This window comes from Sander vitreus, chromosome 11 (assembly GCF_031162955.1).
Source record: "Sander vitreus isolate 19-12246 chromosome 11, sanVit1, whole genome shotgun sequence".
Lineage (NCBI taxonomy): Eukaryota > Metazoa > Chordata > Actinopteri > Perciformes > Percidae > Sander > Sander vitreus.
The window spans coordinates 19,041,422-19,069,365 of NC_135865.1; the positions used below are offsets into that span (position 1 = coordinate 19,041,422).

General features: G+C 39.1%; 2 protein-coding genes and 1 long non-coding RNA gene across 5 annotated transcripts; 2 read left to right on the plus strand and 1 right to left on the minus strand.

Moving 5' to 3' along the window:
- The first annotated feature begins 864 nt into the window (after nt 1-864).
- LOC144525367 (T-lymphocyte activation antigen CD80) lies at nt 865-10,579 on the plus strand. Of its 2 annotated transcripts, none has more exons than XM_078262115.1 (6): nt 865-1,162; nt 6,319-6,630; nt 6,748-7,044; nt 7,186-7,294; nt 7,445-7,508; nt 10,017-10,579. In XM_078262115.1, exons 1-5 carry the CDS (start codon nt 1,120-1,122, stop codon nt 7,491-7,493), a joined length of 810 nt encoding a protein of 269 aa, XP_078118241.1. In that variant the 5' UTR covers nt 865-1,119; the 3' UTR covers nt 7,494-7,508; nt 10,017-10,579. The 2 variants fall into 2 exon arrangements, with proteins under 2 accessions (XP_078118241.1, XP_078118240.1); XM_078262114.1 differs by lacking the exon at nt 10,017-10,579 and adding an exon at nt 8,317-9,503.
- On the minus strand, nt 10,023-12,004 carry LOC144525368 (uncharacterized). The gene is made up of 2 exons (XR_013502681.1): nt 11,902-12,004; nt 10,023-10,129 (listed from the first exon to the last, which is right to left on the minus strand). It is a non-coding gene; the product is annotated as an uncharacterized LOC144525368 (long non-coding RNA).
- An 8,164-nt stretch (nt 12,005-20,168) lies between these two features.
- piga (phosphatidylinositol glycan anchor biosynthesis, class A) lies at nt 20,169-27,705 on the plus strand. 2 transcript variants are annotated; one of them, XM_078262116.1, is made up of 7 exons: nt 20,169-20,291; nt 21,679-22,170; nt 22,256-22,526; nt 23,524-23,656; nt 24,024-24,180; nt 24,917-25,123; nt 26,853-27,705. In XM_078262116.1, exons 2-7 carry the CDS (start codon nt 21,715-21,717, stop codon nt 27,129-27,131), a joined length of 1,503 nt encoding a protein of 500 aa, XP_078118242.1. In that variant the 5' UTR covers nt 20,169-20,291; nt 21,679-21,714; the 3' UTR covers nt 27,132-27,705. The 2 variants fall into 2 exon arrangements, with proteins under 2 accessions (XP_078118242.1, XP_078118243.1); XM_078262117.1 differs by having other exon boundaries at nt 24,024-24,156.
- Nucleotides 27,706-27,944: the final 239 nt, after the last annotated feature.

Below are 27,944 nucleotides of genomic sequence, written 5' to 3' on the forward strand. Positions count from 1 at the left end.
GATAGTATATAGTGTGCAACACAGAACAAATATGAAATAATATTTCTCATAAATGTAATGATTTCGTTGTACTCTAAAACCTCCAACATATTCAAGTAAAACATTGCACATAAAAAAATACAATCTGCTTTATGTATTTATATTATTGTAAGTTAGTTCCTTTAGTTATTAAAAACAATATTATTTAATTCAAATATTTACTATATCGGTTTTACCGAATGCCCAAGGCTGATTATACCGAATGACATTCTGAATATTTAAGACAATACACAGACAAAATTGCTTTATTGTTAATTACTAATGTAAAAAAGTACTTAAAACGTTACAAAATAAAAACAAATTATACCTTTCTCTTCTTTTTGCAAGTCTGAAAGATTATTTTTTGGGGGGTTTTCCCTTTATTAGATATTGATAGTGGATAGACAGGAAAGGGGGAGAGAGATGGGGGATGACACGCAGCAAAGGGCAGCAGGTCGGATTCGAACCAAAGGACTGCAAAGGACTCAGTCCTACGGTTAAACCAAATGACCTTTTGACACAAAATCTTGAAAATACCTTGATATAGAGTAAAATATAATGAAAACCTTTTGGATTCAATAAAAGAGATCAAGTTGTGCTACCTCACATACTTTGGATGCTATATTTGTTTTTCATTATTAATAAGGCGGTTGGACAAATAAATGACCCGTCATTGACCCATACACAGTTGCAGAACATCAAAATGCCTGGAGTGACGCTAAATACAAATATTTGTAGGCTATGAATGGAAGCGCCTTTTGGTTCCTGCAGTGCTCAAACTGATTACTTTGGTCAATATGTTTATCGTGCATGGGGCTGCGCTGATTTCTCAACAACTGGCATTCACCCCTTTTATGACGATATAGGAAACGCAGCAGACAGACCAGAGACCAATGGAACTTTCAGTTTGGTTTCATCAGACTAAAGGCGGACGTGTGGATTGCACACATGTTCAGGGCTGGGATTTTTTGTGTGGAAATGTAATCCCAACAGTAACACGACACGGAGTAGATTAGAATACCTCGAAATTGTTATAGGCTACCAATTTAACAGCGCATTCCTCGAGGCACAGGATCCATATTCTTTTTCACCCAGTACAAAATGAGGATCTTCCTGGGAGTGTTATTAGTGGTAATTGTCTCAGGTAAGCCTTTACGTCATTTAAACAACGCAACAGCTATGTTCAGTTATTAAAATCCGTGGTGGAAAGTAGCTGTTGCGGCCATTTTGGACATGTGCTGCGTGCGTGTATTATGTGTAGCCTACATGCGTGTGTGGTAGGTTTGCAATATATCTAGGTTTGTGTGAATGGTTTGCTCGCTACGTCACTTGCGCACTTGTGTGTATGTATGTGCTAATCAGAGGTGGGAAAGGGAACCACAGGTGAGAAAGGGATTGAGGAATTAGGATCTGGGAAGCCACACAGTTTTTCAATCTCAGCTGTTTGTGAGTGATGTTTTTAGATCTGGTCTGCTCCTTGATGATCTTTCACAGTCAGTCTTTTTGTAGGTGTTTATGAATGCATTTATAAAATAAAGGATTAACCTTAATACATGGCGGACCTCATTATTTGCACCAGCAAGCGTTGGAAATGGTTTCAAATTCCCTCCAGTGGCATTTTTTGTGGTCAGATTGCCACTACAGTATAGCCTAGAAATCTAGACGCAGCCAGGGTTAGTCTAGCAACTCTTCGTTGGCTTGCGAGCTGGAAAAACCAAATTCTGGTCAGGCCAATCACATCGTGTATAGAGTCGGTGGGCGGGCTTAACATAACGACGGCAGAGTTGCGACGGTTCCGCGTGAATTCCCTGCTACCTGAAAACAAAGAAGATGGCTGCTGCTGCTGGCGAACAGCGGTCTTTCGAATCAGCTTTGGCCGCGACTCTGGAAGACTTGGAGTTAAGCACTGAAGTCATTCTTTAAAAAGGAAGATGTGTTCGGAGTTTTGCCGACCGGATACGGCAAAAGTTTAATCTATCAACTAGCGTTGCTCTGGTTGGCTACGAGTGCAGAATTTGAAAGACAACCGTTTATCCCGCCCCTCGGATTGAACCCTGCCAATGGTGAGTTCCCAGACCCAACATCTTGATGTGGGTCTGGCTTGTCAGGCTAACTACAGTAGGCTATACTTAAAGACAAGTACTGTTTATGTACATCTTTGAGGTAAGCTACTTGTACTTTAGGCTACTTGATTTCTATTTTATGCTACTTTATACATCTACTCCACTACTCAGAGGGAACTATTGTACTTTTTAATGCATTACATTTATTTGATACCTAAATATAATTAATACATTATTATTATTATTATTGTGGATAAAGATAAGACTTCACTGCTACCCTGCAGTTTATAGTAAAAACTTCTACACATAATAATGCATCAATAATCGTAATAATATATACATTATTTTTGTAGTGGCCCATTCTGCATAATGAATACTTTTACTTTTTTACTTATATATTTTGATGCTAGTACTTTGCTAGTACACACAAAATCGTTTCTTTCTTTTTTAAAGACCTTTATTAAAGTTTTATAACTTCAATTCAATTTTATTTATAGTATCAAATCATAACAAGAGTTATCTCAAGACACTTTACAGATAGAGTAGGTCTAGACCACACTCTATAATTTACAAAGCCCCAACAATTCCAGTAATTCCCCCAAGAGCAAGCATTAGCAGTGGCTAATGCGACAGTGGCGAGGAAAAACTCCCTTTTAGGAAGAAACCTCGGCAGACCCAGGCTCTTGGTAGGCGGTGTCTGACGGTGCCGGTTGGGGATGTGATGAACAGTGGCAATAATAGTCACAAAGATAATGTAACACTGACTACAAATGGTAGTCGTAGTAGTTCATGTCATAGCATGGCACTGAAGGGCGTTACAGGATGTAGCGTGGCACAGCAGAGCATGGGTGGACGTAGCAGGACGCAGTAGGACGCAGTGGGACGCAGTAGGACACAGCAGGACGCAGCCGGACACTGCAGGGCATCGCAGAGCGTAGGGCCACAGTGACAGCTCCAACCAAGATCGTGGTGCCACCCTAATCCAAGGGAATATTCTGGGCGAGAAAGAAACATAAGGACTCCGGGGAGTAAACTCCCCAGAGCTAGGTTAGTAACAAGCAAGGACACAAGTTCTTCTGACTTGCAGTCTTATGACTCGAAATAATGAGTTGACTCATAAATCATCAAATTGTGGAAGTACCAATACCACAATGTACAGTACATCACAGATTTATATAACAGATCAAAACTTACCGCATACACTTTTAATTTATTTGTGACTTCTTTTGCTCTGTAGCAGTCCATTAGAAGGTGCTGTTGTGTGTCTCATCATCATCATCATCATCATCATCATCATCATCATCATCATCATTTTGTTGTTGTTACATAACAACTCCAAAACACAACAGCTCTGACAGGAAGTCTGTTTACGGACATCAGCCATCTTACATCAGGTTTTTTTCAACACCTTGATGTTTTTGTATTCTCGACCTTGTCTGGCTCTCCTTTTTCTCCACTTGGAGTGGTCAACGACAATAAACCGTTTCCTATTCATATAATTAAATAAGCCTACATGGAATATCTGAGTGTTAATGCCCCTTTCCCTCTAATGCCAGAGACGGTTTTTAGAACAGCCCCCCTGGAACAGCTCTCAGCCTTTACGCCAATTTCTTCCAGTGGTCGCTCGCGGTAATGACATCCCCCTGCGACCCAGAAAGGATTTTTTACCCAAAGGCCACCATTGTAAAAGAGATAGTTGTAAAACTGTCAGAACTAACAGGACACCTCAAACTGCAAACAAGGTTTGTTATGACTCTTATTATTCTAGGTTTTAAATCCATAGACTTTTATGTTTGAAAAAACCTCCCTCTAGCTGAGAAAAGCGATTTAAAGCCTGTGACGTCACCACAATGTAATGTATAGGGGCAGAGCTGGAACTCGCGGGTAGGGCCAGCTAGAGAAACACTACTGTGCATATTCAACTGAGCAACTCTCATAGGAATGAACGGGGCTCCGCCTCAAATGCTGTATCCAGGGCTACGTTCAGCCCGACAAAACGTACCAACACGCTTTCTTAAACTGAAATGGGGGTATGTTGAACACCCTGTTGTGTGCTCATGACAAAGCCATCCCCTTTATAAAAACATACATAACACAAATATGTGTATCCTTTCAGTTCTTGTAGAATTTCAAGTAGTAGATTAAAGGAAATTCACAAAGATTTTAAGAATTTATTGAAAACTGAGGGAGTAGGCCTAGACAACATTTGTGAACACCTGATTAAATCCCACCAAATAGATAAAAAACTGAAAGTGCTGTGTAGCTACAGGGGTTCAGAAATATAAGTATTAATGTCACACCAAACTTCACTTTGTTTATTTATACTTCATATTTTTCTGTATACATGTTTACAGAACCAGCAGCTCTGGTAATAGGCCTACAATCAACAGTTTTGCCACTAACGTATCTGAATGGAATGGCTTCACTTGAGCCATCAATCAGTTTTCTTTTTATTCAGAAGTATTGATATGCAAATGTATTTTTTGGTTTAGTTTGCACTGATGGGGCAGCTGTGGCTCAGGAGGTAGAGGGGGTCGTCCTTCAACTACAAGGTCGACCGTTTGATCCCCGGCTCCTCCTGTCCACATGTTGAAGTGTCCTCAAGCAAGACACTGAACCCCAAGTTGCTCCCGATGGCAGGCCAGCGCCTTGCATACATACATCGGTGTATGAATGTGTGTATGAATGTGTGTGTGAATGTGTGTGTGAATGGGTGAATGAGTCGTTTTGGTGGGTATGATTCTAAATTTAATGTTACATGTTTTGTGTCTGTCTTTTAACGTCTTTTTTTTTTTTTGATCTTGTTCTCGCTTTAACAACATGTCATTCCTTGAATAGTTCTACAGAGCCATAAATCAAATCCACATGAGATAGGATTTTATTGCACAAATATAAATGTTCCATAACGGAAACTTTTTTAATTCTTTGTTACAAAACAATGCTTTGTAAGACATTTTATACATACATACAGTGGCAAATACATTTCTGTTGTTTCTTTTTTGTATTTTTCTCTCTCTGTGTGGTTTCATTCTTTGTGCATTATACAAAGTGAGAGGCTGCAATTTATTACTAGGAGTGGCTGTGCAGTTGTGTTTGAACAACAAACCACAAAAGGTCAGAGATATTAAATTGAGTCATATCAGTAATATCTGCACAGTAGTTAGCAGAAGTACAGTTCATAATGAGTATATATGATTTGAATTTGTAAATATGAGACAGAAACTACACACTATAGCTTTAAGATATTTAAAGATGACAACTTATCTTTTATCATTAACTTCATGTAATTACATAAGGACACAAGTTCTTCTGACTTGCAGTCTTATGACTCGAAATGATGAGTTGACTGATTTTACTGCTGAGATTTCACATAAATCATCAAATTGTGGAAGTACCAATACCACAATGTGGAAATACTTTCCACCACTGGGATCATCTTATTAGCAAACGTCCTTCAGAGACCACTTTTTGGTAGTCTAAAGAAAACATACTATCTGTCTTTAATACATGTTAAGTCATGGTTGTTTCTTCTGATAATAACTTTTCCAACCATGATGAAGGTTATTATTTTAAGATTCAGTCCCCTGTCACTCTCAAAGGCAGGGTTGGTAATGTTGTAAAGCTAGCCAGATTTTTCAGGTCAGGCAATGATTGGTTGGCGTTTTTACAGGATTACAGCAGCTACAGATGACGGATCTTTTTCGCTTCTTTTTCAGAGCCCATCAATTATTTAAAGCTGTCGGGGTGTAAGCAATATTTAAAAAGTGTATGTTGGAAATAGTTACCAACCATGCCTTTTGTAAATTATAATTTCCCCACTGGGGATCAATAAAAAGTATACATTTAATACATTTAATGAAAGAGAATCATTGGGAGCAGCTTAATTTAAAGGCATTGTACTTCCTCTGGTATGAAAGTGGCTCCATGGAGGAGACTGTAAAACCTTTGTCAAAATTCGCTTAAACTAAGAATGTAACTGTAACATTGACGATAACGTTTTTGAATAAACTTAATCTCTCAAGTTCACTGAAGATGTTTTCAGTGAACTTAACTCGGTTGGTTTTATATTAACTTTATATAACTTATGAGCCCACAGAACTCTTTATTCAAGTTTAGTTCAGTTAACTCACATTTTTAAGGCACACATTTTTTAAGTTGAATGTTTCACTGTGTAGGCTATGTTAAAAACAAATGGTCTAAGAACTGGACTTATCCAAATTTACCTTTTCTACTGTAGGTGATGAAGAGACTATGCTAACTACTATGCTAGGAGACAGTGTCCTTCTGCCATGCCCCTGCTCAGAGAGAAATTTGGAGTTTCACTGGCAGATGGAAGAACCAAACATGACACTGGTCTTCAAAAACAACAACACCACTTCAAACTTCTATCCCAAATACAAGGGCAGGGCCCAAATATTTCTGTATGAGAACCGCGATAACTGCTCTGTTCTCTTCATCAACGTCACAGCGGATGACCAGGGGAAATACAGATGCAGTTTTCACAGGCAAGAGGAATACCAGCGTTTATTTGTATATCTAAACGTTTCTGGTAAGTCATTTGTGCCTTGCGTATATTATTTGATCAACATTTATTATTCACCTATGAATTTAAAGTAGTAAAGCAGTAAAATCTTGCACAATTTAAAATTGAGTCTTCTCCCACCAGCGGGCTACACTGTCTGTCAGACAGCCAACAACCTGAGTGGAAGTGTAAAGGTTTTCCAGTGTCATGTAAAAGGACGCTACAGAAAGACTGAGATTCAGTGGATTTTGAATGGAGAACTTCTTCCAAAATCAAAGACAACTAACATAACCCACACATACACTCTGGATGCTCCTACTGGCCTCTACCATTTCAACAGCACACTCCGCACTGAACTCAATGGGACTGTAGAACCTACATGTCATGTCAAGGCCAAAGGCATATCAACTATCATTACACATGAATGCGTGCAAAGGAATGGTAACTGTTTGTTTTTATTTATTTCAGAGAGGATGGGACTTAAATTTCCCAAAACTACATCACATTAAAACCATTACAATATTAGCTGTAAACACAGCACGGATCATTATACAACATGAAGTGTCATATTTCCTTCCACAGAACCTCATAAGAAAGATCCAGAGAACGCCCGATACCGGTACTTAACAATCATTCCCATTATGTTGTTGCTTGGACTTTCCCTGCTCTTGTGGCGCCGTTGGGACTCACAGTAAGTGCTTTTTTGATTTGAGCTTTACTGGTTAAACCAGACCCTAGCACTTTTTGGCTTTGTGAAATCAAGCCGCTACCAGTATAGTTCTGCTGTGTTTACATTTGTAGGTCTTTAGTGTAACTTCCATATCTTTTGTCTTTGATTAAGGAGCTCACAAAGGATACGAGAAGTGGGGGCTGACAACTTATACTGCTAAACACACAAGTCTAATGTGAGTCAATTTCCACCGAATTGATTTGTCATGGCTGTGGCATCATGCCCACGCAGAGACAGGTTACATCATGTGTTCATGCCGCTCAAGGAATGGGGTGTTTCTGAAAAAGATGTCCATCTTGTGAGCTTTATGGATGTTTGCAGGCAGGTGTTTATATTCTTTCCTTCAAATTCAAGGATTGTAAAAAGAAATTTTCCTTTTAGGATATGAAGATGAAGTGATACATTTCAATTAGGATGGAACGGTTCAAGTAAAAGACATTATACCAGTGTGTCCGTTGACAGTGCAAGTAGGAGAGCGTTTGACAGGACAATCCAATGCATCTAAAGCATTACATATTATAGAGAAAGATGGATGCAGGATTTCAGCATATGATTAAAGTAACGTTATTTGAGCCGCTATATTCGCAAACATTTCAGCAACATCCCGAACTTGCAAAGGAAAATAAAAATAGAATGAACAGAGCAGAGCTGTTTTGAAAACAGTGTACAGTGTGTGTTTGGGTTATGCTGCACTTACAGTAGTCTATGTCCTTGATGTTCCACATCTGGGCCGCCCGAAAATCCACCAGATTTCACTCATTTAGGCAGCATATCTGATGCCTTGGGCTTTCTTTGAGTTGGCATTTTAAACTCTGGTCGATTTATGAGGACTATGGTTAACCTTTTCTCAGATCTCTGCAGGGTAAATCCAGACAGCTAGCCACACTATCTGTTTAATCTGAGTTTTCTGTTGCATGACTAAAACAACTTTTAAACATACATATGTTCCACGAAAACAAGTTCCTTCTGACCCTATTTTGCAGTGGCACCGCAATCCCTGAATGCTATGTGGAGTAGCCAGACCCTCCTCCAGCGTGCGGACCCAGGAGGGTCTGGCAAAGCGAGAGTATGCTGCACTAATGTGTTTTATTTTTATCTACTTTTTTAATAGCACAGTGGCACTTTTCCTTTTGATAATAAAATGTAGCCATATTCTTTTCACAGTTTTTCAAATACTGGACTTTAATTTCAAGTGGGAAAACGAATATTTCCATTAAGAACTGACATTCTATAGGTACTGTTTAAAAAAAACAATTATGCTTCACTTTTTGTTTATGGCTTTAGTCTATAATCTGGCCATTTTTATATAATTGGCAATGATTTTTTCAATGAATAAGTGTTTATGTTCCTTATGTTCTTAGCCATAATTTTGTTTAGCCAAATAAATAAATTAAAAGTATGTTGAAATTAGCAATTCCCCCTTGTCTGTTCCAAAAACGTACCTAAATGAACTGGAAAACCATGACCCCAAAACAGTGATATAAACCGAACTGTGGATTTTGTGAACTGTTCCACCCCTAATTTAAATGGAATCAGTTACATGAACAATGCACAAAAAATATAGAAATCATAACACAACAAAAATAGATTGCTGAATGTGTGCACTATTGTGGATTCTGTAGCAGGTAACAATGACTACATTTCAAAATATCCAGAATAATTACATTATTTTTAAAATCAGCATAAAACTGAGCCATTTAATGTGCCTTGGTGGTTAGGTATATATACTGCAAGTGCTATACTTCAAATGGGAGAAAAGAAAGTTATTATACATATATATTTACTGTATACAAAGGTAACTTCTGATATTGCAACAGTTGCAATTATTTTAAATGTAAATGAGTTGATATGCAACAGTTTTATGTTATCATTGACCCTTTATTACCATAAAGGTAATATATCACTATGCATTGTTGATTTCCATTTTAATCAAATGTAATGCAGATATGTATGAAAGGTGTATAAAATGTATGTGGCTAAGTGTGACTATCATGATTTTCTTTGTAAAGGTCCTTGATCAAGCCCCTTTCTTTCTTGTATGGTAATCAACATTCTCTCATACTGTACCTAAACAATAGAATAGTTTGATTGCGATGTACAGTAGCCTGTTCATCTGTAACTGCATTTGTGATATATTTGTTTCATTTTGTAAATAAACAGATAAAAGTCATTTTATGTATAATATATCAAGGTTTAGAGGGAATCCCTGTGAAAGTTTTGTGACATTTGAAAGGCAGGGTTCGAGTGGGAGCCAGGGAGGTGAGCTCCCATAAGGAGGGGTCTGAACTCTCATGAAAGCAGAAAAATCATACATCTGTGTGGGTCGCTAATACATTGCCAACAACCATTATTTTAATCACAAATAATGCATTTTTCAATGTATTCAGTATTGTTGACGTTAACACAATAAACATGCTAAAAGAAACACGTTTTTCAAAAGAACTACGCACCATATATTATATTGCACCAACTGCTGATGAGAGTGTACAAGCCGTGAACGTACTTCGAACCCTATTTTTTTTTATTTAACTCCACCCGCAGCGTTAGTTATTTTAGAGACCCCCACAAAGCTCAGATTATAACTTGAACCCTGTTAAAAGGTATACACCAAAAAGCACAGAAAGTGATGCCTGCAAATGATCACTGGACAACCAAACAGTCAGAGCCTTTTTATCTTTTCCAGTCTGAAACATATTGCTGGTCCAGATGACCAGTCCACCACTGGTCCCATATTCTGGGTTTGGTCAGCAGCCTTGCCTCTGTAGCTGCGCACAGGAGAGCACACCAAGTCTGAAGCTGAAAAAGGGTAATACATTTGCAATAAAATGTGAATGCGTCAATATGTGGACTTTTCAAGGTCAACAAAGTTTTCATATGACACATACCCTGAAAATGGGAAGAAAAACTGAACAATCCTTTCCAATCCTTATATTAGCCCATTTGTATTTTTGTGCTACTTTCTTTTCCTTATGTCATTTCGTATCCTGTCATAATTGCCACTTTCTTTCTGTAAATTGCTGCTTTCTGTAAAAAACACTGTGAAAGCTTAGTTGCCATTCTTGGTCACAGGGTATCTTTGTTATTGAATACATTTCTAGCCTGTTGAGACAGGTAAGTGGAGCTCAAGCAGAGAACTATTTTTGTCTAGTATGAGGAAATGTGACATTGTGACATTCTGCAAAGTAATTTCAGCTGCTTTTAAGTAAATTGGACTTCCCATGTGAGGGGTGTGGCCTTTCAAAGTTTTTACTTTTTTGGCCTTAAGTTATAGCCTCACCATCATGCCAATTGGCATCTTTTTTGGGACGCATTAGCACATCACTTACAGTTGTGGTGACAGTGTTTATGTCTCTATCTCATTTCAGGCCACAGCAACGTCATAATTAAGGATATAATGCTAAATAGGCCTTGCCCACACGCACCAATCAATATGACTTATAGACTTATATACTTCAGATCCTGGTCAATACTCCCCCCAGGCAATGTGCACCAATTTTGGTGAAGTTCTATACACCGGGTTTGTGGTATTTTTGACTCCCCTATGGGTTGTGCTCAAAATCGATTCCTCAAGACGGACTGAAGATTTGTAACAAAAGTTATGAAGAACTTCTACCCCTTTTGGGTTTGAACCCTTATGATCATGAATAAACTATTTTGTGTTGTTTAGGAGACTCTCCAAACCACTTTTCATAATACTGTAATGTACATTTTTGTTTATGGTTAGCTTTTAGTAGCCCTGGCTAGCCTTGGCCTATGTATCCTAAAAGTCATTTATATTAGAGGGAGACTTATAAAACAGTGCTTGTGTATGTGGAACTTATCCTTTCAGAGTATGAGACTAATTGGACTGGTATATATACTATAAACACATAGTCACCTACTGCATATCCAGTCATGGTAAAGAAAAAGCTAAAAAAAACACAGGGGACATTTTATCCCAAAACTGGAAAATCAGGCATTGTCTATTACATCCCAGACTATTACATTGTAAAGCTTAAAGACAGTCTGAGGGGTTTTGGTATAACAAGGATAACATGGACAATACAGTAGGTGGAGGAGGTCAGGCTGAGGAGGGCATTCATAAGATCAAAGCAATGTATCATCTAGAAAGAATTGCCTTCTTATTTTTAATGCATCTTACAGTTTTGCCATATAGATGCAATTCTTGAAAAAAGAAGTCCGTCCATTTCTTCTTGTTTATGTGGAATTTTTCTAATAGTAAAATTAACTGTACATAAAATTAACATCTTTTTCTCATCTCATCACCTTCAAAACATACATATAAGAATCTATTTATCCTGAAATTGAATTGTTTGCCCAGTTTTCCGTCTTGTAAAATGTTGAAAATCAACCCAAAATATTCTTGTACATAATGTAGACATAGACTCTGCTACCTCCGAAGGCTGCAGTCCCTGAATTGGGTCAATGATAAAAGCAGAGACGGTTAGAACGGTTAGAACCGATGGAAAACGTTTGGACAATGAGCGTGTTGACCGTGGAGTGACTGATCAGGAAGCATCATAAAAGCATAAATATCATAAAAAAGATGGCACAGCTGTGTAGCTTACCTTTAAGCAAGAAACCATACCAACAAGAGTATACATGGGGTATATCTGAGTTTCTCAGTGAGAGAGTACAGACGTCCTTCATTGCAATGCTACAAGTGTCAAGGGTTTGGGCAAATGGCAGCTGCATATAGAGGAAATAGGAGAGGTGGAAATTGTGGGTGGGGACCATGACTTTGCACAATGCCAGGTTGTAGAAAAAAGTGTTGCAATTGTGGTGGTAACCACATAACTTCTTTCAGGGGTGTGGGTATCAATAGCTGTGGAAGTGGAAAAGGTTAGAGCTGGAGAGAACATGTCCTATGCATATGAATTAAGAAAAGTGAAGGGCTCAGGGGAAGCTAACAAGCCAGTGGGGACCAGTGTGGGGACCAGTGTCCCTGCACTGCCAGAAAAAGGGGAACAATGTAGATGAAGGAAAATCAGTCATTTCTTGCAATCATGGTAGATGTGATATGGGCAGCTATAAATATAACCAAAAGGCCAGATGCTATTAAGATTGTGGTAGATGCTGCTGAAAGGTTTCTTGAGGAGGTAGAACTAGGCCCAGAGGAGTTGCATATGTTCATGAGACAGAAGTTGGAGGTGCAGGAGAGAGGGAGGGAGAGAGAAAGGAGGCCCACAGGTAGAAAGTGGAAAAGAGGCAGAAATAGATGTGAATGAACATGATGATAATTAATCTGTTGATGTTTTACATCTTGCAATAGAACGCAAGGAGCTTTCCGTCTTAAGTTATGATATTTTTCAGGATAGTGGGACCAGTTTCGGACTTTCCCTGTTTGCAGATGACGGGACCATCTGGAAAAGGGGCAGACGTATCAAACAAACAACTGAGCAAATGCAGGTAGCCCTAAACAAGGTAACTAGCTGGGGTGAAAAGTGGGGATTTAAAATCTCAGTGGATAAATTAAAATATGTAATATTTGGTAACAAGAAAAGTGAATGTAATGGTTTATTTATGTAGGGACAAGCAATTGAAAGGGTTAAGGATTTCAAATTCTTGGGAGTGCACTTTGATGAGAGGCTAACATGGGGAAAACAGATCAATAATGTTGTTTATAAGTGTGAGAAAGTGATAAATGTAATGTGTTCCCTCTCAGGTAGTACATGGAGTGCTGACAGGGATTCACTACTAATGATTTCCAGAGCAATGATAAGGTCAAGAATAGACTATGGCTGTATATGCTATGGAACAGCAGCTGTATCACATTTAAAAAAAACTGTGATGTGTTGTGGGGCCCTTCGTACAACTCCAGTCCCAGCTTTACTGGTTGAGATGGGGGTGTTATGGTTGTGTATGTTTCTGTTTCCTGTTTTATTTTGGTAGTCTGTTTTTCTCCCTTGTCATGTCTTGTTATACTTCCTGCCTTATGTTTTCCCGCCTTTTGTGATTGTCTGCCCCACCCTGATTTGTTTCACCTGTTACTGAGTGTTCATGTCACCTGTCTCTTGTTTCCACAATTAAATATACCAAAAAGAGAAACTGGAGATTAGTCCAATCCCAAAGTGAGCCCTGAGGACTAAGGACTAAAGACTCACAGACGATCTCAGGTGCTAAGTGAGTGCGTGTGTGAGGCCACATGGGCTCAGATAGGTATAAATGGGATTGGGACAGCACTTCACGAGATCACGTTACCTTGGCAATGTTTAATAACAAAGATGTTGCTGACACTTGCCGGTTTGGGAATTTTCATTTTAAGTTTGTTGCTTTCCACACGGCCAAGGCACAGGAGACGGCTGCCTGATTCCAAATTTTTTCAAACTCTTGTTTTACAAGCTGGACAACAGGTTGGTCTGTGTTCCGTAGTTGTGTGTCGTGTTGTCGTTTACCTTTGTAATTTCCAGATTTCCCTATGGTCTCCGCAGTAAACGTCACAACGCTTTGAACTGTGGGTAAATACCTTTGGTAAAGTCTGCATTGATGCTGACTCACGGAAAGGGCTTGGTAAGTGTGTACTCACACGCCCTTTGAAATTCAACATTGGGACAACCCTAAGCCCTTACGAATTTCGCGAGAACGTGCACCAAAGTCCGTGAGTCTGTGAGTCCGGACTTTGGGATTGGGACAGAGTTCTTTTCCACCATAGGCAGAAGAGTAGAGTTAGGGGAGATATGGTCTATGTTCAAGAGAATGACTTAAAATTCCTGCTTTGATTGATGGAGAGAAGGTGGTAGTGTCAGTGTTAGGAAGGACATTTGTGGAAGTACACAGTGGTGATCACCTTACTGATATCCATAAGCAACATAAAGCTCTTGTACTCAGAGAGAATAAGGATGTGAAGTTGAAAAGGGAGGATGGTATATCAACCCTGGATGTGGATTTTACAATGTCTGAACTCAACATAGCTTTGCTAGGCACTGGATATACAGCTCCAGGGCAAGACCAATTATACCTACCAATTAAGTCATGCGATGTTCCGACAGCTACCAGTAGAATCATTTAAGTTAGTACTAAGATTCTTAGTACTGGAGGGATGGAATGATACCGAATAGTTGGAAAAGTGCAGTAATAATACCATTTAACAAACCTGGTAAGGACCCAGCTAATCCTATAGGCCCATAGCTTTGACATCTCACTTATGCAAATGGCTGGAGAGGATAATAGTTCGCAGGATATCACATATATTGGAACGGAGAGGATTACTGACTGGTATACAAAGTGGATTTCGAAAAGGACGCTCCACAGCAGATGCTCTAGTTAGAGTTAGTAATGAGGTGGAAAAGGCATTGAAAATGAAAGAGCTGATGACAATAATGTATTTTGACATCAAAAAGGCATATGATACCATGTGGAGGAAAGGGAAGCTTATTAAACTAAGTAGCATGGGTATTGGAGGAAGGTTGCATAATTGGATTATGGACTTTTTATTAGGTAGAAAAATGTAAGGTTCCTTTTCCTTAAGGTTGGATCAGAGGTGTCTATGGATTTAGATGTAGACAATATTCAGGGGAGTGCACTTAGCCCTGTACTGTTTAACATCATGATAAATTATATTTTCTCAAACTTAGATGGATGCATCAAATCGGCACTATATGCGGACGATGGGGCCATTTGGATGAGAGGAACGAATGGGTCATATGTATTAGAAAATATAAGGAAAGCAATAAGGAAAGTAGACAAGTGGTCATATGAGTGGGGGTTCGAGATATCAACAAGCAAATCCTGTTACATGATGTTCACAAAGAAGCGCAAGTGTCATGCTGAAAAGTTAACATTATAGGAGCAGCCAATGGTAAATGAATTTAAGTACCTGGGTCTATGGTTTGTGTTAGGAAAATTATGATTTACATACTTTTCCTCTTATTATTAAACTGTTTGCATAGAATAATATTATACTGATCACTGTTTTCTCTCTCTCTGTTAAATTAAACTGTTGTGGATGTGTGTGGATATTGTTAAGAAACCCAAACACTGCTTGAACTAACAAGATAACATGGGAGCCACTGTTTTGTCCTTGTCTAAGCACAGTGTGTTCCTGAGGGCATACATGCCCTCCCAGACCAGATAGATGAGACGACATCATCTCTTACCAGATAACAACTGACGACATCAACTCTGTTTTATGATTGTATTACATTCAACTTGGTATTATAAAAAGCGTCTGTAGAAAGCTTTTCGTTAGACAACTGTCTCCTTGCTATGTTTGCAAGTAAAAATGAACTTTGATATAACTTCAGTGGTTCTGTCTATCATTTGATAATGAAGTTATTCTAACAGTTTAATAGTAAGTATACATGGAAAACACACATAAAACACTTGGAAACTAAATGCAAAAAAGTCATAAACCTGCTGAGAGCTGTGGCTGGATGTGACTGGGGTGCAGGGTCATTAATTGACATCTATAGGGCATGCATGAGGTCATCAATAGATTATGGTTGTGTAGTTTATGGAGCAGCAGCAAAAACAATATTGGAAAAAAAGTATAGATTACAGTATAGAGCATTATGTGTATGCATTGGAGCAGGAGAAACACCACTGGCGTTAAGAAGAGAGAAACTTGCGCTGGCATATTGGATCTGATTTAAAAGGAAGTGGGAAAGAAAGCCCTACAAAAGAGACAATACAGGAATGTTAGGAGTATTCCACGTTTCAGGTGTTTGGGTTTGGATGGACAAGGGAAAAGAGAGTGAGGGAATATGAAATGGAAGCCTTAGATTTCACCACGCCCAACCCAGTTAGTAACATTCCACCATGGCTTTTTCCCGAAGTAAAGGCAGCTATTAATATACTGGAAAAGAAAAGAGAATGGAGGAAGTGGGAGTTAAAACAAGCATTTACTTGAGAAACAGTTATTATAATTATCTAAAGATTTACACAGACGGATCCAAGAAGAAACAGGAATGTGTGGGAGTTGGTATACATATCCCAGAATTTAAAATAAATCTCTCCAAAAGATTATCTGACCGATCAAATCCAAATAATTATAGGCCAATATCTGTTTTAGCCAAGGTTTTAGAAGGGCTTATAAGTGACCAGTTGAACGATTATTTAGCAACATAAAACATTTGAAATGATTTGCAGTCTGGTTTTTGTAAAAAACACAGCACTGTCACTGCCCCTATGAAAGTGTTAAATGATTTAATAAGTGCTAATGATAAGAATATTGTGCTGCACTGTTTTTAGATCTATCAACGGCGTTTGACACAGTTGACCACTCTGTCCTGTCTCAGAGGTTGGTGGATATTGGAATTACTTTAAAAGCTGTCAAATGGTTTGGCAACTACTTGAGTGGCCAAGTGTTCAGATTGATGGTGTGTCCTCAAACTCATTACTTATACAAAATGGTGTCCCTCAGGGGTCCATTTTGGGGCTCATTTTATTTACTATTTATATAAATGACTTGTGTCAGAATGTAACAAAAGCAGTGTCATTTTTATGCGGATGACACCATTCTGTATTGTTCTGCCTCATCCTTAACAAGGGCCTCAGAGGACTTGCAATCTGCTTTTAACATTATTCAGAAGAGTCTGCAAAAATTGAGACTTGTATTAAACTCTGACAAAAGTAAAATAAAGTGCTTCTCTAAATCAAGGAACACAGACGATGCTTGTCTTTGAACGAGTATCAGTCTACAAATATCTTGGCTTCTTCTAAGAAGAAAGTTTGTCCTTCAAGCAGCATATAGAGTGTCTAACAAAAAAACTTTTAGGTTTCTATTATAGAAACTTTCTCTTTTAGTGTGAGAAAAACACATATACAAGCAACATTTGTGTCAATGCTGGATTATGGTGATATTTTATACATGCATGCAAATCAATCTTCAAAATGCTGGACTCAGTATACCATGCAGCACTAAGAATTGTAACTAATTCTAGTTTTCGTACTCATCACTGTAGTTTGTATGAGAGTGTTAGTTGGCCTTCTTTGCACAATCGCAGGTTGGAGCATTGGTATATTTTTCTTTTTAAGGCCATACTGTGTAAACTGCCTCCTTACTTATGTTCTCTCCTGACTCCTAAAGTCACTACCGGGAAATGTAATCTTCAATCATATGGGCAAATCATGTATGACATTCCCTGATCGCAAACTGTTTTCGGTGAAAGTGCCTTTACATTTTTTGCACCCTCATCCTGGTATAAACTGCAGAATCATCTTAAATTAGACTACCTACCAACATTGATACAGTTTAAAATTAGGATAAAGGATTATTTGAGTACTAAATGCACATGTGCTGCTACTGAGCGCTGCTGATGATTATGTGGAGATGATGTTAATTTGCCAACTGTTTTTTTTTCTGTTTTATGTTGTCTGTTTTTGCTGTATATTTTAAATATGGAACTTTTGTACTGCTGTCTTGGCCAGGACTCCCTTGAAAAAGAGATTCTGAATCACAATGGGATTTCTCCTGGTTAAATAAAGGTTAATAATAAAAAAAAATAAAAAAAAATATCTGACCAGTTACCAGGGAGTTATCTGTATCTACAGCAGAAATGGTGGCAGCCATCATTGCACTACAGTGGGCTGAAGAGGTCAGACCTGATAGAGTGGTATTATGCACAAACTCTTTAGCTGTCATAAAAAGCATACAGTCAATGACATCTGTCAGAGAAGACCTACTTTTAGAACTTTATTACAGTTTACTAAGATTACATAGAGGTGGCATAAATGTTCATGTTTTGTTGGGTGCCAGCACATGAGGGGGTAAAAGGGAACGAGGGTGCAGACAAACTAGCGAAAGAGGCATTACTAAAGGAAATAATAAGGTGAAGGAAACACTGTGGTTAAGAAGAAAGGAATTGAAATATGGCAGAAATGGTGGGAGGAAGACAGAAAAGGAAGGGGATATTATAAAATACAAAAGTCTGTCAGTATAAAGAATTATACGGAAAGGACCAGGAGGGAGGAAATTATAATGACAAGACTCAGTGGATCACACAGGACTGAATGCCACCTTGTTTTTAATGGGGAAAAGGAATAGTGAAAACTGTGGGGTTAAGCAAAATTCTTAACATGTCATATTGTACTGCACATTGAATGAAGTGGAAAGACAGGTGTTTAAAGATAGGGTTCAGGAGGCCGGGCGGGAGTGAAATCTGATGGGGATACTGGGATCAGAAGGAGAGGGAGAGAAGATAAGAATCACCAGGAAGGCACTAATTCAATTTTTAAAAGACACAGGGTTGATGAGTAGAATTTTATGGAATGCCGTTTTATTCAGAATTAAATAAATGAATAAATACATAAATACATGAATAAATAAATAAATATGCCTTTGAAATACATCATGAAATAAATAAATGAGGCAATAAATACATAATTAAATACATTTAATTATTTCATGGTACTTTTATTTCATAAGTCCACATTAATTTATTTCAAGAGACTTTTATTTCATAAGTCCACATTTATTTATTTCCGTGGACTTTTATTTCCTAATGCCACATTTATTTATTTCCCTCTCTATTTATTTCCAGTTCTTATATGCAAATCAGGGGGCGTGATTATCTCTCACATTCAGAACAAGGTTAATGGGACTTCTTTGGCAGACCAAAACAATTTTCGCCATCTCATTCATCACTAAATTCACTTCTGAGAACGTTTTAGGCGAGAAATGAACTGTTTAGATTTCGAATATAGGCAGTCTTGCAAAAATCGTTGCCAAATTGACAATTTGCTTCAAAGTATTCGGAGTTGAGAAGCTCCATATAGTGGCGCGACAGCCAGCTAGCGCCTGCCAGGGCGGCTAGCTCGTTGCTCGGAGATCCCGCTGTAAGCTTGAGGTCTCAGACACACACACACACGCCCACAGCGCAGCAGGCACAGGCGGGGGAGAGAGAGAGAGAGATACCCGTTTCTCTTCGAGAAGAATTCCCATTCACCTTGTCTCACTTCACCTTCAACGGAAATGGTCAGTTTAATGTGAATTAGAACAGTCGTTTACCCGCTAGCTCACTTAACAACGCCTCAGCTAATGTTGTGACAACCCGCAGTGGCCGAGCCGACCCCGTCAAAATGTCTAGGGACAAACAAACAAATTCTTGTTGTGCTCTGTCAGGTCAGCGCTAGTTGGTGGTCTAGTTACCCCAGAATAGGTGACTCTAGGCTGGGTAGAGAGCACCGCAAACTGCCGGTCGTGGTGCTCCGTCAGGTCAGCGCTAGTTAGTGGTCTAGTTACCCCAGAATAGGTGACTGTGGACTGGGTACAGAGCATCGCAAACTGCCAGTTGTGGTGCTCCGTCAGGTCAGTGCTAGTTAGTGGTCTAGTTACCCCAGAATAGGTGACTGTGCGCTGGGTAAGTTCCGCGAACTGCCTGTCGTGTTGCACTCTCACTTCGCCAGCCTTTTTTTGCCCACGGCTCTGTTCTGAATGTGCGAGATAACCACGCCCCCTGATTTGCATATAAGAACTGGAAATAAATAGAGAGTGGAAAAAATGTGGCATTAGGAAATAAAAGTCCACGGAAATAAATAAATGTGGATTTATGAAATAAAAGTCTCTTGAAATAAATAAATGGGGACTTATGAAATAAAAGTCTCTTCAAATAAATAAATGTGGACTTATGAAATAAAAGTACCATGAAATAATTAAATGTATTTAATTATTTATGTATTTATTGCCTCATTTATTTATTTCATGCTGTATTTCAAAGGCATATTTATTTATTTATTTATGTATTTATTCATTTATTTATGTATTTATTCATTTATTTAATTCTGAATAAAACGGCATTCCATAGAATTTGAGAATTGTAAAATGACATGATGTTACACACTCCTGTACAGTAGGTGGCGGTATGCACCTAAAAGTTGTTTGCAATCCGCCATTAAATAAGATAAGAAGAAGAAGCAGTAGCTAACTGGTTAGCTCAGGGCTAGCGAGTAGAAATGAATCTATATCTGAAAAAGAGCTGTGTGTATTTTCACAGGCTGGAACAGGATTGACATTTCCAAGGTAAGGCAATTTAATGTCAGCCAAGTGGTTAAATTGGAACAAAGTTTGTTAGCTTGACGCTAATGTACAATGAAGTAGCTAGCTAGACAAGGCATGAACAACGTTAATGTAACGTTAACGTTAGCTCAAAAGAGTTGGTTAACAGTCATTTTACATTACACCAGCTAGTCTCCGAGGTGTTTGTAAATACTTGTTTAGTGCTGATGAGCGAGCTTGACTATCCCACCATAGTTTAACGGATAGCAAATGCAACTTACAGGGACATTTTACTCTAAAACATATCTAACGTTAATGCTAAGAGAGAAGCAGCTTCCTTCGGGAGTGAAATGAGACAGGCGCTACCATAGATATACCGTAAATGGGCGCTACAGTGTGACAGTACAGATAGCTATGCTGTAGTATTAGAGTTGTACATGTTGGTCAACTTAAAAAAGAAAGAAAATGTGTATGATTCACTAAGAAGTACTTGAGGAAATTTAGAAACAGCTGGGCGCTCTGGACCGTTGTTTACTATAATCTGCAATAAATTGGTGAATAACAAGTATATCACAGCTGAGTAGTTAGTGCAGGGGGTTGTTTATCTATGATAAGAGTCTAAATATTGTCTGGGAGATATATATCAGAATGTTGGACTCCTACAGTAAGAGTAAAATTTGTTTGGTTGTAATTAATTAGTGTGATGAATGATTCATTGATTAGTTGATGGACACAAAGTTCATCGTCAACTATTTTGGTAATCGATTAACCATATTCAAGTCATTTTTTAAAACAAAAAAGCCAAACATTTGCTTTGGCTCCAGCAAATCAAATGTGAGAATTCTCACACCTTCAAACATTTTCTCACATTGTTTTATACCATTGTAATCTAAATACTGTATCTGTTGAACAAAAGTAGGAAATTAAACTATGTCAACATTGTTTCAGCTAGAGATGGTCCGATATCATTTTTTGCTTCCCGATACCGATTCCGATACCTGAACTTGCGTATCGGCCGATACCGAGTACCGATCCGATACCAGTGTGTCATATTTTTTATTATTAAAAAATATATGGTTAAACTCTTTGTGAAACATGAATGCCACAGAACGTTCTTTTATTATCTAGTTTGACAGTCAGTTATAACGGAAAAAGAACATAAATAAACTCCTTTAACGTATTTTTACTTTAGGGCTTTATTACGTGGTATCGGATCGGTGCATAAACTCCAGTACTTACCGATACCAGCGGTTTAGGCAGTATCAGAGCTGATACCAGTATTGGAACATCTCTAGTTTCAGCACCAAATGTATGATATTTTTATGTATGTACTTATTTATCACTAAAATAATTTTGTCGTCAATTAATTTTCTGTTGATTAACCAATTGGTCAATTAACAATTTGTTTCAGCACTAGTGAGGTGCACAGCCAAAGAAGGCATCTACAATGGGCCAACGAAGGCGAGCAGCAGCAGCAGCAGCTGTGAATAACCCTTCACCTCAGAGAGTCTCTGGAGCTCGTGCAGAGGTTTGCGGGGTCCCCAGCAGGAAGCACAACATCTGCATGGTGTCCGACTTCTTCTATCCGAATATGGGAGGAGTAGAAAGTCACATTTACCAGCTATCCCAGTGTTTGATTGAAAAGGGACACAAAGTGGTAATTGTCACCCATGCCTATGGCAGGAGGAAGGGTGTCAGGCACCTGACCAACGGACTGAAGGTCTACTACCTCCCCCTGCAGGTGATGTACAACCAGTCCACAGCCACCACCTGCTTTCACAGTCTCCCACTGATGCGCTGTGTGTTTGTAAGGGAACGCATCACTGTCGTGCATGCACACAGCTCGTTCTCCGCCATGGGCCATGATGCACTGTTCCACGCTAAGACCATGGGCCTTAACACGGTATATGACTTATGACGCAGGTCTCAAAATCATTGTGCTGCACACAATCTGCTTACATAAACCTAAAGTGTATTATCATTAACAGGTGTTTACTGACCACTCACTCTTTGGCTTTGCTGATGTGAGCTCCGTGCTGACCAACAAGCTTCTGACTGTATCGCTGTGTGACACCAACCACACTGTGTGCGTGTCGTACACCAGTAAGGAGAACACGGTGCTCCGTGCAGCCCTCAACCCAGAGATAGTGTCTGTTATTCCCAACGCTGTCGACCCTACGGACTTCACCCCTGACCCCTCCCAGCGCCTAGACGACAGGATCACTATTGTTGTGATCAGCCGTCTTGTCTACCGCAAAGGTGCGAAAAAGCTGTTTTGTGCTTGTCTTTCAAGCCCTCATGTTGGCACAAATCATTCACACCTCAATATGTCTTCCAGCTCTAGGGATGACGTTACAGTGGTTATATCAGCCTAAATATCTGGAAACTAGAGGTGTTGAAATTAATCAAATAATCGGTGCATCAAATCGTGGACATGGACGATGCTGCATCGATAATTGTCCGGGCCGTAATCGATTTATTTCTGTTTACAGTTTAATGTAGGCCTAACAACCTTTCTGTTTACATATTCTGTTATGTTTTGCACATTCAGGAAGTTCCATGTGCTCAGTGCTGTAGTTTTATGTATCCAATTTATTTAGTATTAGAGCACTGCCAAATGTTTTGTTTTTGAAGCTTGAAAAGCTATGAATTAAATATCCTATATGCCTTTTAATAGAAAAATGTATTTGACGCATCGTGATGCATCGAGATATCGAATCGCTGACATGATAATTGTAATCGAATCGAGAGATCAGTGAAGATTCACACCTCTACTGGAAACACTCACATATCAATATTGGTATCGACTACAAGTGTTCAGCACTGTTCAGGCTATAATAAGCATTAGTTTAGTTTACTTGCACAAGCAACTACAGTGCAGGAGAGGAGAAAAGCCAGAAAGGCTTAGTCAACGTCCTTCCCTATTACAGAAGAGGAAATAAAATATACATCTAAAACATAATTTCTCAACAAAACAAACAGGTAAACATACACACTGTGTAAAGATATATCAGGTTATACAGTTAAAGCAAGAAAAGAAAAAAAGGCAAGAAAAAAGACAAGGCAAAGTACAGAAGAAAAGTACAATCAACAGAATTATCCCACATAAATTTAAGATGACATTAAAAACTTGACCTGAAGGCTGGCAGGGAAGTTAATGGTTTTAGTGACACATTCAATGAATTCACAGCAATGATGATTTAAGTTTTGCATCATCTTCATTGTCAAAGTGTTCACAATCTCTTCCTCTGTTAAGGAATCGATCTTCTTGGTGGAATAATCCCAGAGCTCTGTCTCAAACACCCAGATCTGCACTTCCTAATTGGTGGAGAGGGACCTAAGAGACTTGTGCTGGAGGAAGTAAGGGAGAAGTACCAACTACATGACAGGTACTGCTGGGTGCTCATATTTCTCGAGAATATTTATGATAGGGAGATACCACTTAAACCTCTTTTAGGAAATGCTCTCTGTAATGACATAAAATAACACCACTTTCACCATTATGTTGGATCTCGGGTATTAATGTTGCAACCGTCACAGTTCATGAATAAAAGTTGACAACACTGTTAAGCATTTAGTGCACTTCCTCAAATGTCCAGAAATGATTGTAGTTGAGTAGTGATGTTTGTGGAAATACAGTAACTCGTGACTGTGTAGTAACCCGTACCAGCAGTCTGGCGTGGATAGTCACGCACAGGGTATGTGTGTGAAGGTGGTATTACATGTGCCTTACTCCTTCAAATGGGGTCACTGCAGGGTGCGCCTGCTGGGGGCTTTGGAGCATAAAGATGTTCGTGGAGTTTTGGTGCAGGGTCACATCTTCCTCAACACATCTCTGACTGAAGCGTTCTGCATGGCCATACTAGAAGGAGCCAGCTGTGGACTGCAGGTGTGTTGGCATTCATACAAACAGGTATCACCACTCTAGTGCTCATATGTGGCTGTTCAACTCTATCTCATGGCACTCGCTTAAAAAAACTCTTAAGGAAAAAAGTGGGCTAAAACGGGCAATCCACGGACAGGTTGTGGCGCAAAAGGAGCCATAGAAAGAAATTGTTAACAATAATACTTGCAAATGGCAGCCGCTGACCATCCAGACACTCACGTGTGACATGGGAAGTTGGGTCTGGTGGATTCTCGGGAGGAGGAGAAGGCAGTGTTTTTAGGATCTATGTAAAGAATGACATTAGGAGTATGTATCCTAATGTAATGTAACGAGGACCCTTACTGGTCCTGTCATGTCTGCATAAAGCTGTAAGGAACATTAACGTAAAAGTCACAGTTTACAGAATGATTAAAATGCCATCACAGACTGATGTAGCTAGCATTGTTACCTATTCCATGTCTAATATTGGCCTCTGAGTAATCTACAGTATTTTGCATTTGAAGCAGAATTTAGAAGCTGATGGCTTATTAAGGATCACTAACAACAAGATGGAAGTCTTGTTTTTGTTGACCTGCAGTGTACTCGGTGTGGTCAGTACAACATCACTGTTGGGTGTGCTGAGAGGTGACATAGACTTGAAACTTTTAGCCATATGAGGTCAATGAAGTTATACTTTGTCAGACTTTAATTCAGTCTTGGTAAGTGTGATCTGTTTGTGTGTTTGTATACAATGTATGCATCCAGTTTTTGTTTTATTTCTCAGGTGGTTAGCACCCGTGTGGGGGGCATTCCTGAGGTGTTGCCTGAGGAGTTGATTATCATGTGTGAGCCTAATGTGCGGGCGTTGTGTGCTGGTCTGGAGACGGTCATCGCCCGGCAGCGTTCAGGGTCTGTCCCCTCCCCCGCCTCCATCCATGCACGTGTGCAAAACCTCTACACCTGGAGAAATGTTGCTGAGAGGACTGAAAAGGTAGTTTCACTAAAACCAAAGCCTGCCGTTTCATTCAACTGTATTCTGTTAATATGCTTGCATGGACTTAAGACCTATTTTGAGCGTATTTTCTACTACAGACAAAAGGGAGCTAAAAGTCCCACTTTAGTTTTTGAATTTTGGATGTAAACTCAAGTGGTTATGGAGAGAATATGCTTTAAGAAACTGGTTTACAGTCATCTTATGGTTTAAATGTTGTGTACTGTATATGAAAATAACTGATTTCTGTAGCCTGTGTGTGTGTGTGTGTGTCTGAATTTCTATAGTTAATCGCGATTAATTGCATATTTTATCACATGATTAAAATTCTATTATTTTGCATTTCAAACAGTTTTTAAGGACATATTAACATTCGAAAGCAATTTTTACCAGTGTATCTTGATTGGGAATCAAATGAATGCAAAGAAAGTTACTTTATTTTAAGATTTGTAATTATTTACTGTAAACAAAAGAAATATATATATATATATATATATACACACACACACTCTCTCTTTACATCACCACCCCCTTGGATGTTTCACCCTTTTGTTTCTTTTATACATGAAATCATGGTCAATATAATTTGGCTTTTTTGACAAGAATTTGCATTTTTACAAACTAATCAATTGTCTCATCAGACCAAAGAACCTTCTTCCAATTGACCTTGGAGTCTAGCACATGCCTTTGGGTGAATTCCAGGCGAGATTTCATATGGCTTTCTCTTTGCCACTCTCCCGTACAGCTTCGACTGGTGAAGAACCCGGGCAACAGTTGTTGTATGTACAGTCTCTCCCAGCTGAGCCCCTGAAGCTTTTAACTCCTTCAGAGTGGTCGTAGGTGTCTTGATGGCCTCCCTCACCAGTCTTCTTCTTGTGAGGATGGCCAGCTCTAGGCTGATTTTAAACAAGTGCCATACTCCATCCATTTCTGAATGATGGATTTAACTGAACTCCGTGGGATGTCCAGAGAGTTGGAAATCTTTTTGTAGCCATCTCCTGACTTGTACTTTTCAATTATCTTTTCTCTGAGTTACTTAGTGTGTTCTTTTTTTTTTCTCTTCATGTTGCAATTGTAGTAGGAATACTGATGAACCAGACACAGGTGTTTTTTATACTACAATCACTTGACACACATCAACTGAACTCAGGTGATCTCCATTTCACTAATTGTGACACTGCTGGCATCAACTAACTGGACTTCTGTTGAATTAGGTCAGTCACTTTAAAGGGGGTGAATATTTATGCAATCATCTTCTTTACCTTATATATTTTTAATTAATTGACAGTTTGTAAAAATCTGTTTTCACTTTGATATTAAAGAGGGTTTTTTTTGCAAATTATTGTCAAAAAAGCCAAATTATATTGACCATGATTTCATGTATCGAAACAAAAGGTGTGTGTGTGTGTGTGTGTGTGTGTGTGTGTGTGTGTGTGTGTGTGTGTGTGTGTGTGTGTGTGTGTGTGTGTGTGTGTGTGTGTGTGTGTGTGTGTAAAAATTCAGATACCTTTGCACTGTAAGAAAAAACTGCAGTCTAACTACAGAACATTGGCACACACACACAACAGGACATCAGAAAGTAGCATCTTGTATCACTAAGTTGTAAACATGATTTCCTGCATGTGTAACCTGATTTTTTTTTTTTTTTCTTCTTCTGTGCATGTAAATCTACTAATAGTTCACACTGAATGATAGATGGAGACTCTGATCAGTGTGTTCTCCCTCTCAGGTGTACGACCGAGTGGCTGGAGAGGAGGTGCTTCCCCTTGACAGACGGTTACGGAGGCTGAGGGCCCACTGCGGCCCTGTGGCTGGCTCCATCTTTGCATTCGTTGCTGTTTTAGACTTCCTCTTCCTGCTGCTTCTGCAGTGGTGGGTGCCAGATCGGGTCATGGATGTCGCTGTGGACGCCACCGGCCCTCACGGACTGTGGAGGCAGGTACCCAGCAGTAAAGTAGGAGCTCATTCTAAAAGTGCCGTGAACCGAGCAGCAGAGTCAACACTGTGATCGCTCCATACCTCTGCCTCACTTCTAGCTGCTTAAATGTTGTTGTATGTTCTCTTTGGGGTGCCAACTGACATATGAAACGCTGAATGTGCTCAAGGCAACCCTGAACATTGTTTACATTTACTTATCAAAAGGGACCTTGTGTGAAAGCCATTTTATCTAAAACTTGGGAGCAGCATTGTTTTCATACTTAATGATTCAAATGGAAACCTGTGGAATTCCTTGGAGCTTTATTAAGCACTTTTTATATTCAGTATAGATTGCACCAAACAGAAGGTGTAAACGGGCTGGCTAATTGTACACTTATGGGGAATAGAAATGGCAGTAACCTATTTTCAGTTCGATGCATACTTCATTTTGAACAATGGTTTTGTCGGTAATGGTCAAAACCATTACTGTTGACTGTTTGTGCAAAGCTGTAATTATATCAGTGCAAATTACTTTGTCTGTTTGTCTACTTTTTTTTGCATAATTTGAAATGTTATATATTTATATGACACCTGGGAGTTTTTCAGATGGTCGTGTGTCTTCCAGACAATCCATTCTGGAAAATAAAGCGTACTTTCTCATGTTTCATCTGTTTTTACGTGTCATGTCATATAGATTGTCTACAGCAGAGATCTTCAACAGGGGGTCCGGGACCCCTAGTGGGTCCTCAGAGTCAATGCAGGGGGGTCTCCAAACTATTGTTAATTTAAGTCTTAACATGAATCCAACATATTATTAGCAACTATAAATCCCCACTGATTACTGGCGTATAGGTAAGGTAGTCACTAAGGCCATTCAGAGATTCATCCTAAAGATTTTTACGGT

Excerpts from the sequence above, each read along its gene's own strand:
- LOC144525367 (XM_078262115.1), top strand. The coding sequence starts at position 1,120 with ATGAGGATCTTCCTGGGAGTGTTATTAGTGGTAATTGTCTCAG. Across the intron at positions 1,163-6,318 it reads ATTAGTGGTAATTGTCTCAG|GTGATGAAGAGACTATGCTA; the intron begins GTAAGCCTTTAC and ends TTTCTACTGTAG. Across the intron at positions 7,295-7,444 it reads TGGCGCCGTTGGGACTCACA|GAGCTCACAAAGGATACGAG; the intron begins GTAAGTGCTTTT and ends TCTTTGATTAAG.
- piga (XM_078262116.1), top strand. The coding sequence starts at position 21,715 with ATGGGCCAACGAAGGCGAGCAGCAGCAGCAGCAGCTGTGAATAACCCT. Across the intron at positions 22,171-22,255 it reads AGACCATGGGCCTTAACACG|GTGTTTACTGACCACTCACT; the intron begins GTATATGACTTA and ends TATCATTAACAG. Across the intron at positions 25,124-26,852 it reads TTGCTGAGAGGACTGAAAAG|GTGTACGACCGAGTGGCTGG; the intron begins GTAGTTTCACTA and ends TCTCCCTCTCAG.